At 35.2% G+C, this 13,603-nt stretch overlaps 3 protein-coding genes across 3 annotated transcripts; 2 read left to right on the top strand and 1 right to left on the bottom strand.

Moving 5' to 3' along the window:
• Positions 1 to 1,647: 1,647 nt before the first annotated feature.
• Positions 1,648 to 4,747, top strand: LOC105957509 (uncharacterized). Its single transcript, XM_012981435.2, has 3 exons — positions 1,648 to 2,825; positions 3,850 to 4,392; positions 4,499 to 4,747. The coding sequence occupies exons 1-3, from the start codon at positions 2,031 to 2,033 to the stop codon at positions 4,592 to 4,594; spliced, it is 1,434 nt and encodes a 477-aa protein (XP_012836889.2). The 5' UTR covers positions 1,648 to 2,030; the 3' UTR covers positions 4,595 to 4,747.
• Positions 4,748 to 6,014: 1,267 nt separating this feature from the next.
• Positions 6,015 to 8,824, top strand: LOC105956315 (uncharacterized). The gene is made up of 3 exons (XM_012980164.2): positions 6,015 to 6,860; positions 7,827 to 8,372; positions 8,467 to 8,824. Exons 1-3 carry the CDS (start codon positions 6,048 to 6,050, stop codon positions 8,560 to 8,562), a joined length of 1,455 nt encoding a protein of 484 aa, XP_012835618.2. The 5' UTR covers positions 6,015 to 6,047; the 3' UTR covers positions 8,563 to 8,824.
• Positions 8,825 to 8,993: 169 nt separating this feature from the next.
• Positions 8,994 to 11,883, bottom strand: LOC105948780 (protein RETICULATA-RELATED 4, chloroplastic). Its single transcript, XM_012972045.2, has 8 exons — positions 10,998 to 11,883; positions 10,515 to 10,583; positions 10,093 to 10,224; positions 9,951 to 10,004; positions 9,804 to 9,848; positions 9,583 to 9,722; positions 9,352 to 9,477; positions 8,994 to 9,267 (listed from the first exon to the last, which is right to left on the bottom strand). Exons 1-8 carry the CDS (start codon positions 11,586 to 11,588, stop codon positions 9,192 to 9,194), a joined length of 1,233 nt encoding a protein of 410 aa, XP_012827499.2. The 5' UTR covers positions 11,589 to 11,883; the 3' UTR covers positions 8,994 to 9,191.
• Between the last annotated feature and the right edge of the window lie 1,720 nt (positions 11,884 to 13,603).

Genomic DNA, 13,603 nt, shown 5'->3' with positions numbered 1-13,603 from the left:
TGACATCTTTGAATAATCAAAGGGACAAACAATTATTTACACAAGGGACCGTTTAGGTTTATGACCACGCAAAGCGGTTTAATAATATTTATGAATATTTTAAATTATTCAAGCTTATCTTTATATCTATTGTCACACTCAAATCATTTAAAATTATTTTTCAATTATATATTTCTTTATAGATGGTGTTCTATAATGTATTTTAACTTGTCTACATAAATTTTTATTTGACAAAATTAAATTATGATTTGAAGGGTGACGTTGCTTTCTTCATTTTTCTAGCCATCACACAAAATTGAGTACTAATGCTTCAGTTCCTTATTAACTGTCGTTTTTAGCTTTGCACAAATATTAAAATTTTCAATAAATATGTCTTGATTTTAGTCCAATTTAATTAGAAAAACTAAGATAACCTTCATCGTTTAATGAAACAAAAATATTTAATAGTGGACTCCGATTTTTATAACATGGAATATATTTCTTGTAAACCAAAAAAAAAACTTTATATTCAATAAATCTAATAGTGATATTAACATTAATGAATCAATTAACACATAAATCTAGCTTATTCGAGTCAAATTATATACACTATGTGTGTATTTTAACGTATTCGGGTCTTAACGGGTGAATTGTATTTTGCACCCTAATAATAGTATGGAATATTGGCGATATGCACCTATAAGTTTTAGAATTGGTAGGATCCACCCTTAAATTGTATAATTCATGGCAAAATGCACCTTATTCCTATTTTTTGTGATTAATTAAATAATTAATATATCAATATACTAACTTTTAAATGTATTTTCTTTCTTCGAATTGTAATGGATATTTAGATTAAAAAAAATGGAATCACAACTTCAAGTTATTTTTTTTACTTTCGCAAAATAATATTTCTAATTAAAAAAAAACTAATTTTGATTGATTTATTTATTTATTTGAAAAATGACTTACAGTTAATGCTGATTATAAAAAAAAAGTATTAAAATTAGTGTTTTGGTAACTTTGAAATTCAAAATTACGTACTTTTTAAAATCAAAATCAGATTGAAAAATAATAAAATTTTGAAAATTACTTACTTTTGAAAATTTGATGTAAACTTTAGCCTCGGGTCCAAAAATCGAAAATAAAATACCTAATTTTGTTTTTATCATGTAATTATAGTAATAATTTCCGTAAAAAAGATTACAAATTAATTACAATATAGTCCTTATGAAAAATGGCGCGATAATCCAATAAACCGCACTGGTCGTGATGATCAAATGGCGCGAAAACTCAATAAATCTCAGTAGCCGTTATGAAAAATGGCGCGAGAATTAATCCAATAAACCAAAGTAGCCGTTACAAAAAATGGCGCTAGAAATCTAGTAAATCCAAGTAGTCGTTATAAAAAAAAAATGGCGCGAGAATCCAATAAACTAAATCGCACGTATTCAACATTCAAATCGACTTTTTTTCTCGTCACATTTCTTAACTTAAAACAACGGCACCACCATAGCTACCGTTCCCGTTCCATTGTGCCCGGCCGTTCGAATCGATTTATCGCCTATATATATATATCTACCAAACCATGCCCGGCCCCACTGCATTACAATTTACAACTAATAATATATATAATTATTTAAAACACTATTTGACTATTTATATTACGTCTCATATAATTCAATTCAAAGTATTATATTATCCTCCCTGTCATCATAAATATATAAATAACAAAGGGTAATAAACACTCAACTATGAATCACCATGTATGGAAAATATGAGGAGGTTTTAATTTTTCTTCCTAAAAAAAAAAAACTTTATTGAAAATGGCATTTACTGCATGAGAAAAAATGAAAAATCTGTCTACATATGTTGTGAACGCCGTGTTGGGATTCACATGTATAATCCAATCTTCCATTTTTTCTGCAACCTATAGATTCACACAACCCTGTAAGTCTACATAATCTCAAAACCTGTGCCCCTTATTTAAATCAATTTATTTCTTCTTCTCCTCCTCCATAACAAATCAAGAAATCAAGAAAATCAAGAAAATGGCGTATGCACTATTTTTCAAAGATTTCTTCTCACCAACCAAAACCCTCTTGCTTTTAGGCGTGGTTCTATACGTATTACTCGTACCCATCTTCAATATTGCAAACCCACAACTTTTAATGGTCAAATGGGCGTCGCCGGCTGCACGGACGGAACCCCACATCTCCAGCTCCGGCGAGAACAAGATTCCGACGAATCTCAGCCACATAGCTTTCGGTCTTCTCGGCTCAGTGAAAACATGGCCGCACAGAAGGGGATACCTGGAGGCATGGTGGCGGCCGAATAAAACCCGAGGCTACGTGTATCTGGATCAGGCCCCGACACCGAATCTCCTGCCGTGGCCGGAAACCGCGCCGCCGTACAGAATCGTGGACAACCTGTCGGAGCTTTTCCGGGACGTGAAGCCCCGCCACGCGCTGATGCCGCGTATGGTGCACGGGATCCTGGAGCTTTTCCGGGAGGAGCACGACGATATGCGGTGGATCGTGATGGGCGACGACGACTCGATCTTCTTCGTGGATAACATAGTTGATGTTCTTGGTGGGTTGGATCATACGAAGTATTATTACCTGGGTTGGCATTCGGAGAGCGTGATTTCGAATTTCTGGTTCTCGTTCGACCAGGCGTTCGGCGGCGGCGGGATTGTGCTGAGTTATCCGCTGGCGAAGGCGCTGGCGGCGGACATGGATGGGTGCTTGATTCGCTACGCGCAGAGCAGCTCAGCGGATCTTATTACGATGACGTGTATCGCTGACATTGGTGTTAATCTTACACCTCACAAAGGCATTCACCAGGTCAGCATTTCTCTCCGAATTTTCGATTTTTTTTTTAAATGGAATTGGGAATTAAAATAAATTAACTTTCGAAAAAAAATGGATTTTTTTATTGAATGTGTTGATGACTTGATTCCGATTCGTCTGATTTCCACCTAGGTTAAATTAAATTACATACCATTTTTTGACAAAAGGTGTATATTAAATTGTATAAAATATAAATTAAATTTTATATTGCAAAAAATAATATTTCAGACACTTTTGTTTTGTTTCTAAAATAATATTCAACGATTTGGAAATATCTTTTTTGGTGCAAAATAGAATAGGAAAATTCATAATTCGATTCAAATCGCCAGATTGGACTATTACCATTTACCACAAACTTTACTAATAAATTTAAAGCAATTAATTATTCTCCTTAATTGTATTTCAAAATCCCCTAATCGAGATTAATACTAAATTAGTTTTTTTATTTTATTATTTTTTTGAGTGAAATTGGTCAAATATCCTCGGGTTGTCTGCTAAACCCACGTTCACCTGCATTTAATTTAGTGTAGCCACTGGCCAGTAGAATTTTGATTCTACTAGTTAATTATTCCTAATAAATTAATTAATTAAATATCCATTTTATTCATATTGGCAATTGAAATAATTTAAAACTTTCTTAATTAATAATTAATAATTTATTTATTTCGGTTCCGGTGAAAGCCTTTCGATCCCTATCTCAATTGTTTATTACTAATTTAGAAGTATACAATAAAATTCTTTTTCTTTATTATATATTGTATACTCTCCATTAACATTAATTATTATAATATGTAATATGTAGCCATTTGAAATTCTTAGTAATATTATTGTTGACTTATTGCATTCGACACCCCTGTATATTACTTTAATTATTCAAAAATCATAATTTTATTTTTTCAAGTAAAATTCCCATTATATTTCATTTTTAATTATTTTATAATGAAATTAGCCCTAAAAATGCACAAATTTAGTGTTATTTTTGTGCTAATACAAATAATAAAAATTAAAATAATTGCAGGTGGATTTACATGGTGACTTCTCCGGTTACCTATCAGCCCACCCAAAAGTCCACCTCATGACATTCCACCACTTCGACGCGATGGATCCGATATTCCCGTCGATGGACCGCATGCAGGCCACGCGCCACCTCATGAAGGCGGCGGACGCCGACCAGAGCCGCCTACTACAGCAAACCATCTGCTACCAGCGGCCAACCAACTGGTCCTTCTCCATTGCATGGGGATATTCGGCGCAGATATACGAGAAAATCCATCCGCGAAGCTACCTCCAAATGCCGATCGAGACTTTCAGGCCGTGGGCCAAGGGGCCGAAACCCCCGTTCTACATGTTCAACACGCGCCTCCCGTCGAGCGACCCTTGCGAAGCCCCCCACATGTTCTTCCTTGAATCCGTCTACAAAAGCGTAGCCGGAGATCAGATTGTCACCACCTATTTGCGGGCACGGCCGCGCGACATGCCGCCGTGCTCCTCCGCCGGTAACCATTCTGCCGATTCGATCTCGACGATTAAAGTTTTCTCACCCGCCGTTAAGCGTATTGAGGTATGTAATTATTGGAATAAAATAAATATATAATATAGTAATTAATGTATATCATTGAATATTTTTTTTAATAATTGTTTGAATTTTATTTATTTGTTTTTGGCAGATTGATAGGAGCGAATGTTGTGACATCCTTGGGGTGGATGATAATAAGGCGGAGGTTAAATTTAGGGAGTGCAAGTTAGGTGAGATTATTGCTTAATTTGAAATAAAAAATAAAAGTAGGGGGGGCAATGTAATTTAGATTAATGTGCTTGTTATATTAGGGTGAACAAAAAAGACATACAAATATGAGTTGCTATTTTTTAATTTTTTTTCTCCCATTTTTAATTTGATAAATGCCCATTGATTAAAATAACTCCCCTCTGTTTCTATATTTTTTTCCTTTCCTTTCTTTTTTATTTTTTTATTTTGTGGTGGCTAATTAGTGCATAACATGGTTATTATATTGTAATATATTGCCGTATCGATTTCGTTTCACATATTGTACTGTATCATTTATCGTATTATATTGGAATATATTTGACTAATTCTTAAAAATGGTAGAAAATATATACCAAATAATAATAATATGATAAACATGTAAAAATTAATATCTCAAAGTCAAATCATTTATTCAAAATATATCTAAATTTAAGTTTCAAACATTATAGTTTTTAGAAATGTTAGTGTCGATTTTAATTACATTTGCTAATATAAATTGCTTTTATCTTAATCATTTTTTGTGTGGGTTTGCCTTCATTAAAAAAAGAAAAACAAGATTGTTACGAAAAGAATGTGCTAGAAAATCACATAAATCACCCCTAAATGTGTGCTGAAAATCACACAAATTGCCCTTAAATGTGCTGAAAGTCGCACAAATAACCTCAAAATAAAAAATGTAATTATTGTATCGTATATTGTTTCGTAAGTAAAGGAGATTAAAGACTAAAGATTATATACTAAGTGTAGAGAAAGAAACAAAGAGAGAACAAACAGAAGTAACTTCAATTCAACACATGTAATTCTTATTGTTCAGCAACGTCTTTCCCAATTCCCAAACCCTAGATCCAATCTTACACGCACATTCTTTCACTCTTGAACACAATCACTCAAATTTCTCTCACCGACCGTGGACCTCTCATTCATAAACTAATGGATACCTAAAACGAAGAAGGAAAACTCGTATGTGTTACCCTTTGACATACATTTATGACCAAGAATGCAACGGTCATCAGCGGATAAACCGTCTCAGAATCAAGGTCATTCATGGTTGGTGATGCCGTCTGACGACTCGAATATCGCCGGAAGAAGACAAGGGAAGTCAACAAAAGAACGAAGTACATAAGGGGACAGAGAAAAAAGCGAAGACTAATTACTTTCGGTCAAACGAGAAGAAGAAGCTTATATATAATCCGTTATACGGCCAAAATTGATTGAGAATTAGGTCTATTTCAGAATGAATAAATCATTTACAACTTTGCTATATTTGCCAAAGAACAAATCTCATGTAATAAGTAGTGATAGTATTATTAGCATCCTTGTCAACATTAATATTAGTTGTCCCCAAAAAGGCCAAAAACATGTCACAATTTATTACACTATATATTAATCCTCACTGCAATACATTATAATATATACATACAAAATATAATCTTCTTCAATTTCATCAAAAAATGGGTTCTCCAGTTTCATCAAACAAATTCACCGGCGCCGGAAAACTCCTCCTAATATTAGGGTTCATCTCTTATCTCACCTTCTTCACCCTTCAAAACCACTACCCACCGTCCGATTTCATTTCTTATCTCAAGAAAACTTCTTCTTCTCTAATATCGCCGCCGCCCGCGATCAATAACGACAACTCCCCGACGAATCTCAGCCACCTAGTTTTCGGGCTCCTCGGATCGGAAAAGGCGTGGCACTCCAGAAAATCATACATAGAATCATGGTGGAGACCAAACACAACAAAAGGGTTTCTATACCTAGACAAACCCCCCACCGGAAACCTCCTCCCGTGGCCCAAAACCTCGCCGCCGTACAGAATCTCCGACAACCTAACCGAGTTCTTGAAACAGAACAAACCTAAAGCTCCGATCATGATCCGCATGGTCCATGCAATAATGGAGATCTTCAGAGAGATAAACGAAAAAAACAACGACAACCTTGATATTAGATGGTTTGTAATGGGAGACGATGATTCGGTGTTTTTTGTCGATAACATTGTCGATGTTCTAGCGGAATACGATCATACGAAATATTACTACATCGGCGGGCAGTCGGAGTTTGTGCTGTCGAATTATTGGTTTTCGTTCCAGCAAGGGTTTGGTGGGGCCGGGTTCATGTTGAGTTATCGATTGGCGAAAGCTTTGGCTATGGGTATGGAGAATTGTCTGAGGAGATATGCTTACTTGAGGTCTGCTGATTATATTACTATGGTCTGCATTTCTGATATTGGCGTCAATCTCTCCCCCCACAAAGGCATTCATCAGGTAATTATTTTTTTATCTCTCAAATTTGCACCAATTATATATTTGATCCTCATATTATAATAATTTAACATTTTTAGTCATTTATGTCAATTTACCGTTAGTCCGTCAATTAAGGAGTGATGGCCGCACGCTTTATTCCATAAGTTTTAAAGGAACAAAAACAGTTTTTATCCCTCAAGTTTGCACTAATTTCACATTTGGTTCCCCATGTTTACAAAAAACACATTTGGTCCCCCATATTTCAGTAATTTAACATTTTTAGTCATTTTCGTCAATTTAGTCCGTCAGTTAAGCTAGTGATGGCCGCACACTTGATTGCATTAATATTAACGGAAAATTAACGAAAAAAATAAAAATGTTTAATTTTTATAACATGTGAGAGATCAAATGTGTTTTTTGTGAATATGGGGGGCCAAATATGAAATCAGTGCAAACTTGAGGGATGAAAAATGTATTGTTTTTCCATACTATATATATAATGGTAAAAATACAGTTTTCATCCCTCAAGTTTGCACCGATCTCACATTTGGTCCCCATGTTCACAAAAAAAAAAAAAAACATATTTGGTCCCACATATTTCAGTAATTTAACATTTTTAGTCATTTTCGTCAATTTACTGTTAGTCCGTCATTCAAGGTAGTGATGGCCGCACGTTTGATTCCATTAGTTTTAACGAAAAATTGACGAAAAAGACTAAAAATGTTGATTTTTTTATAATATGAGGGACCAAATGTGTTTTTTGTGAATATAGGGGGCCAAATATGAAATCAGTGCAAAACTTGAGGATGAAAAATGTATTTTTTTTTTCTTTCCGTAATATATATAATTATGCATTTAGACGTGCAAGAACAACATTATTTATCAAGAGTAAACGGCATTATCCAGCCATGTTAATAAATAATTAGTCCCATTTTTCTTGAGCTAATTGTCGATTAGTTAAATAATTAATTAATTAACTAATTGCAGATTGATTTACATGGCGATATATCGGGTTTACTCTCATCTCACCCAAAATCACCGCTAATATCTCTCCACCACCTCGACAAGATGAAGCCAATATTCCCCAACATGGACAGTTTCGAGTCCACGCGCCACCTCATGAAGGCGGCGGCGGCCGACCAGACGCGGATGTTGCAGCAGACCATCTGCCACCACCGCCGAAGCAACTGGACGTTCTCCGTTTCGTGGGGCTACTCCGCCCACATATACGAGAGAGTCATGCCCAGGAATTATCTGCAGAAGCCCATTGAAACGTTCAAACCCTGGGTCGGAACTCCGGAGACGCATCGGCCGTTTTACATGTTCAATACGAGGCTGCCGTCCGATGACCCCTGCGAAAAGCCGCATGTTTTCTTTTTTAAAGGAGTTGAGAAGGCCTCGTCGTCGTCGTCGGAGATTCTTACAACCTATTCTCGGGCGGCGCCTCGTGGGCTGGGGCCGTGTTCGGATAGTCCGAATGCGGAGTTTGTGTCCGAGATTCGTGTCTTTTCCCCGGCGACGAAGCGTGAAGAGGTAATCAAGCTTAAGAATTGACCTAAACAGAAATTCAAATTACTATATAGAAAAATATTTATTACTATCTTTTTTTTTTTTTTTGAATTTTCAGATGGATCGATGCGAATGTTGCGACATTGTTGGAGTTGATGGCGGCAAGGCGGAGCTCAGATTTAGGGAGTGTTTGGATGATGAGATTATTGCTTAATGAATTGATATCAAATTGTGATTTTTTTCCTACTTTGGAAGGGACGATTGATTTTTTTTTTTCCCGATCATTTACTCGTGATTCTTTTTTTTCCCGATCATTTACTCGTGATTCGGTCAACCATTCGAAACAGTAACTATTCTCCTTTTGCAAATAAATAAAAAATCAAAAGGAAGAGTAGGCGAGGAATTGAAACAAAATTTTCGAACTTCGTCGACTTTGATCTTTTTTTTTTTTAGGTTTATTATTATTTGGAACAATATTTGTCAATCCGATTTTTAATTTCAAGTATATTTTACAAAAATTGCATAATGTACTATATGAAAACAAAATGGAATTTCCGAATTCTGCCATTTTTCGAAACAAAGTTTTTTTCTCATTCGAAATAAATTAAAATTGTTTTAATTTAAAACCATAGTTGAAGAATAAACTTATTTAAAATCTTTATGGATATAATAGAATCAGTACCAGAAATCACTTGTTTGCTGAGTACATAAAATCTGCCTTGTAATAGAAAAGCATTCGATGAATGTATAATAAGCAGATTACAATTTTCGCCATCATAGATCGAAGTTCAACGCGCAAACCAGAAAATCTAACTAAGCCGAAGTAATAGGTGAACTGATTATTCAATTAGCGATTACCACTTTCGACTCTACATCGTGAGCCTTTTGGATACCTATTAAACGAGCGTAATCGACCCACCTGCATAGCAATTTTAAATATATTTTTAATCCTTGATAAGAAATTAAAAAAAAAAACCGAGAAAAAAATGGAGGAAAAACTCACAGTAATGAACCCAAGAAAGTGTTGCCAGTTCGCACAGCAAAGCAAATAGCGCTCAACAACAACTTGTGTTGATGAAGGACCGGTTCTAAAATTCGTTGCTCTACAACACCAGCCAATAGCTGGTATCTGTTGAAGTAAAAGTAAAGTTTCGATTGATTTTACGATTATTAAATATACGAAATAAGTCGTCCAAAAAATAGAGGGTTTTTTTTTTTTGCAAGAATAACGTACCGAAGGTTGCTCGATACTGCCATGTAGACACCATAGGCAACACTTGTTGATAGTATGGGAACGTTTTCCACCTCCTCTGCAGTAGAGTGGTCGACCGCTTTACGGGCATTTATCAATGCATTTGTCACAGTTGTACCAACCTAGACATGAAGAAAAAAAATTAAGTTACTAAATGAATAATATTTTGTTTTCTATTAAGATCATTCGTAACGAGAAATTACCAGAGACGATGTAGTGCCAACAGCAAACAGCTTTGCACCATTCCGCTGACAAAAAGGGGGGGGGGGGGGGGGATATTGTCAAAATTATTTAAATCCATAAAATGTTTGCTTTAATTATTTGACAAAATGTGAGAGAGATTTTCTTACCGCTATAGCACCTATTCTCTGTAGGAATGAAAACGAGGCTCCAGGCAAAGCAATCTGCATAAATAGATATAAAATAAGATTTTCACCAATTAATCCACGTTGCAGCTAATTATGAATAAACCGAAATTTAAGTGAAACTCGCCTGAAATGCATTATCGGGACAGTTGTAAAAGAACTTAGCAAGTCGCCCTGCATCGAGCCCAAGTGGGGCCCGCAGAGAAACCGTAGGCGCCGGAAGATAGACGAGCATAAAATCTGCTATTATAGCCATCACCTGGTAATAAAAACAAACTGGCATTATCGGCAAACGGGGAAAAGAAAAGAAAAGGATCATTAGAGGGTATAATTGCCATTAGCCATTAGTAATTTGATCACACTTTAATATATCATGTATACTTATAAGAATGTATAGCTGTAAAGTTTATAAATATTCAATTAAATCCATCGGAAATTCAAAAACCACGAAAAAGATAAACCATTCATCACAAAGGAATCCAACTCTGCATGCTAACCTGATTGAAGCAAAATAAATTATATATATATATATATAAGAGATCACCGTACCACATCGGCAAATACAATTTCCAGTTCGTTGAAAAAGTTTTCCTTACGCTTCTGGTATTCTGCGGCGGTCTGAAAAGTCGAAATAAAATAAAATGAGACTAATACAAAATGGTACGAGAAAATCGATGTAAACGGCAATGTATCGACCATTGAAATTACGAGGATAAGTTCTGTTTTATTAACTTCCTAAATTGTGCATGAAAGTAATTATCACGATTTATAGAAAAGGCACAACTTAAAGAAGCAGGGGACTTTGGAATTAATTACAATTATTGATTAACCTAACCTCGCTATAGAATTCGATTATTTGCTCAAAGTAGTGATAATATGAAATGAAGAAAATCAGAATATGGCACGCCAAACAACACTTACATCACTGTCGAAGATCGATTTGATTGTTAAAATAAAAATCGAGATAAAACAAAACAAAAATGGACGGATTAATCAGTTAAAAATTACGAAAAAAGAAAATGCAGTACATACCTTGGTGAATAATCCGACGCCGCATTCAATGCCAATTTTAGTCAAGAAGAGATCATCGGCCAAAAGCCTCTCCTTGAAACCTCCGAACTGCATAAGCCAATTCATGAATCCCGATTTTTCGAGATCGAGAAATTTCAGAACAATGGATCCGGGGATCCTGCCGTCTTCAATGGCAGCTTTCAAATCCCTAGGCAAGCTCTCCAGACTCCTCCCGGCCTCGGCCAACGCCATTAAAGCTTCTCCCTTGTTCCTCTTCTTGTTGCTATCATCTCCCCCTTCATTTCCGCCGTCATTACCTCCGCCTCCTCCTCCTCCGCCGCCGCCGCTGTTGTTGTTGCCCCCGATTCCACCATCGCCGCCGTCGATTGACAATTTGGTATTGACTTCGCTATTGGCTGCGGCGGCGGCATTAATGGAGAAGGCTGTGAACAGAGAACCACGTGCCGGATTTACGACGAGAGAAACGGCGTTCGTGGTTTTAGCGGTGAAGGAAACCGACGGAGGTAGAAATATGGGGCTCGAATTCGGGCGGTGTGTAGAAAAGGACCGCGGCGGTGATGGAGTGAAACTAAGGGTGGCCGAGATCGACATTGCAGAGGCGGTGGTGGTGGTGGCGACGAATTAGTCTCACTCTCTCTTCTCTTCTCTCTCTCTCTCTCCTCTCTCTCTCTCTCTCTATAAAAATCAGTGTGGGTGGTGGATTGTGAATTTATTGGTGGAAGTAGGTGGTGGCGCAGGGCGGAGTCTTTCGGAGTTGATTACTAATGTTGTTGGTTTTAGGTTGGCGGATTTAGGGAAAACCAGAGTTTTATAGTGTGTGTGAGGGTGCAGCTTAAGCCTCGTTTACTCCGTGATTACATATATTTTTTTTAGGGACTTTTTCGTCACATGATTTTTGTTACTATACTTCAATTAATTAACAAATATTATTTTGGACAAAAAAAATTGAAAAATAAAAATAAAGACATACATCTGGCTTCATACTCCGATAGTACTTTTGTCAGTTGTTTTAAGGTTTTGTACATGCTGCACTGCACAACCTTAAAATACAGGCCGTATATTTAGCTATTAGGTAATGATTCATAAATTGGATTTAATCAAATATATTTAATTTTAGTCAGATTATTTCATTTGCAGAATAATTTCATTACCTCAACATAAGATTTTTATGTTTCAAAATAATACTAATAGTCTTATAACTTTAAATAATAATAGTAATAATAATAATAATAACAATAATAATAATAATAATAAATCCAAGTAATGAAATTAGTCTTTGAATTCCCCGTCATCATTTGCAAGATTGGTGTTGGGGGGGTGGTTGGGGGGCTAATCAGTAATATAATATGATAGTATCGCTACTTTTGTCGTACAGAGCCAATGCACTGGCTTTTAGCCATTATTTGTACCCTTACTCCTTCATCTTTCACTCTATTCCAAATATCACCCACCAAGTTACATTCTATTCTCTCTCTTTTTTTAGTGCATCTTGGTAAATGATGCATACAACCCCATCATAATAAGCCAATTATATTTGTTTTTAATTAAATTTTTTTCTTTGATGATGCAAAAAAAAAAAATGTGTTTAAATTATTATAACTAACACTCGGCAACACATATTTTTTAACAGTATTTTACTTGTCATCCGTGTATTTTTATTTGTCATCAGATTGTATATAGTGCTATTACATTGCAACAAAAAAACTCACTAGTCATTTTCTTAAACGATCAATTATATTTTGACATATAAAGCTAGTATTACATTCTTCTTCACTAATAAACATTAAGTTTAGTCCTTATATAACAAATTCTAGATTAGTGTTGGAAAAGTGAAAATTGTAACTATATCTATTGTTACATCGCTAATTGTAATGGAGAGGGTGTTTGTGAAATAAAAATTAATTTTGGAATGAAATAAAAATTTACTAAATTTACAATGGGATGAAACTGGAAAATCCATATAATTGGACGGGCAAAAAAGTCAAAATATGTGAAAGCACAGGGGTATAACTGCAAAACGCATTATTAATCGACAGACAACAGAAGAAGCTGGCAACTGTGGTAGGTAGCTTTGGATTCAACTTCCAAAGATTTTGGGGCTTCTGTCGGTTTATTTAGTCAAATTAAACCAATCATTATTTTATTTTATTGTATTTTAATTTCAACATCATCGTACCCACAACTCCAGACATTAAATGACATTTTTGCCCCTGATGAATTTTGTTTTAAATAGCCTATGCCAATACCAAAATTTGGGCTTGGTAATATTCCGGCTATGTTTGGCCCTTTTGGGACTCTATTTTCATGTTATTTAGGAAAAGATTTAGAGAGTTTATATAATAAATATATTTTATTTTTTTTAATAAAATAGACTTATTTTTATTTTATTTTACCAAAAACATATGCATGATAAAATAAAATAAAATAATAAATAAATTGAATTGAATGAAAAGAACAGGAAAAATAAAAACTATGCATGGTCATCTGGGCTTTCCCAGGGAGTAAGACCAACATATTTACACTTGGGCCTTGCAATAATTACAAGGGTCCAATGGACCAATAGCTAAGTAAGCCCATTTCAATTAATCAAACAATTTAGTAGATTT

This window comes from Erythranthe guttata, chromosome 4 (assembly GCF_056151865.1).
Source record: "Erythranthe guttata isolate IM_541 chromosome 4, IM_541, whole genome shotgun sequence".
In the NCBI taxonomy this organism is placed as follows: domain Eukaryota; kingdom Viridiplantae; phylum Streptophyta; class Magnoliopsida; order Lamiales; family Phrymaceae; genus Erythranthe; species Erythranthe guttata.
The sequence above is the reverse complement of the archived record's forward strand: the minus strand, read 5'-3'. Positions and strand labels throughout refer to the sequence as shown.

What these genes read in the sequence shown, in the direction of transcription:
- LOC105957509 (XM_012981435.2), top strand. Translation starts at nt 2,031, where the DNA reads ATGGCGTATGCACTATTTTTCAAAGATTTCTTCTCACCAACCAAAACC. An exon ending in CTCACAAAGGCATTCACCAG is followed by an intron (nt 2,826 to 3,849) that starts GTCAGCATTTCT and finishes AAATAATTGCAG; the next exon opens with GTGGATTTACATGGTGACTT. An exon ending in CCGCCGTTAAGCGTATTGAG is followed by an intron (nt 4,393 to 4,498) that starts GTATGTAATTAT and finishes TGTTTTTGGCAG; the next exon opens with ATTGATAGGAGCGAATGTTG.
- LOC105956315 (XM_012980164.2), top strand. Translation starts at nt 6,048, where the DNA reads ATGGGTTCTCCAGTTTCATCAAACAAATTCACCGGCGCCGGAAAACTC. An exon ending in CCCACAAAGGCATTCATCAG is followed by an intron (nt 6,861 to 7,826) that starts GTAATTATTTTT and finishes AACTAATTGCAG; the next exon opens with ATTGATTTACATGGCGATAT. An exon ending in CGGCGACGAAGCGTGAAGAG is followed by an intron (nt 8,373 to 8,466) that starts GTAATCAAGCTT and finishes TTGAATTTTCAG; the next exon opens with ATGGATCGATGCGAATGTTG.
- LOC105948780 (XM_012972045.2), bottom strand. Translation starts at nt 11,588, where the DNA reads ATGTCGATCTCGGCCACCCTTAGTTTCACTCCATCACCGCCGCGGTCC. An exon ending in AAATTGTATTTGCCGATGTG is followed by an intron (nt 10,225 to 10,514) that starts GTACGGTGATCT and finishes TTTTATTACCAG; the next exon opens with GTGATGGCTATAATAGCAGA. An exon ending in TTGGCACTACATCGTCTCTG is followed by an intron (nt 9,723 to 9,803) that starts GTAATTTCTCGT and finishes CTTCATGTCTAG; the next exon opens with GTTGGTACAACTGTGACAAA.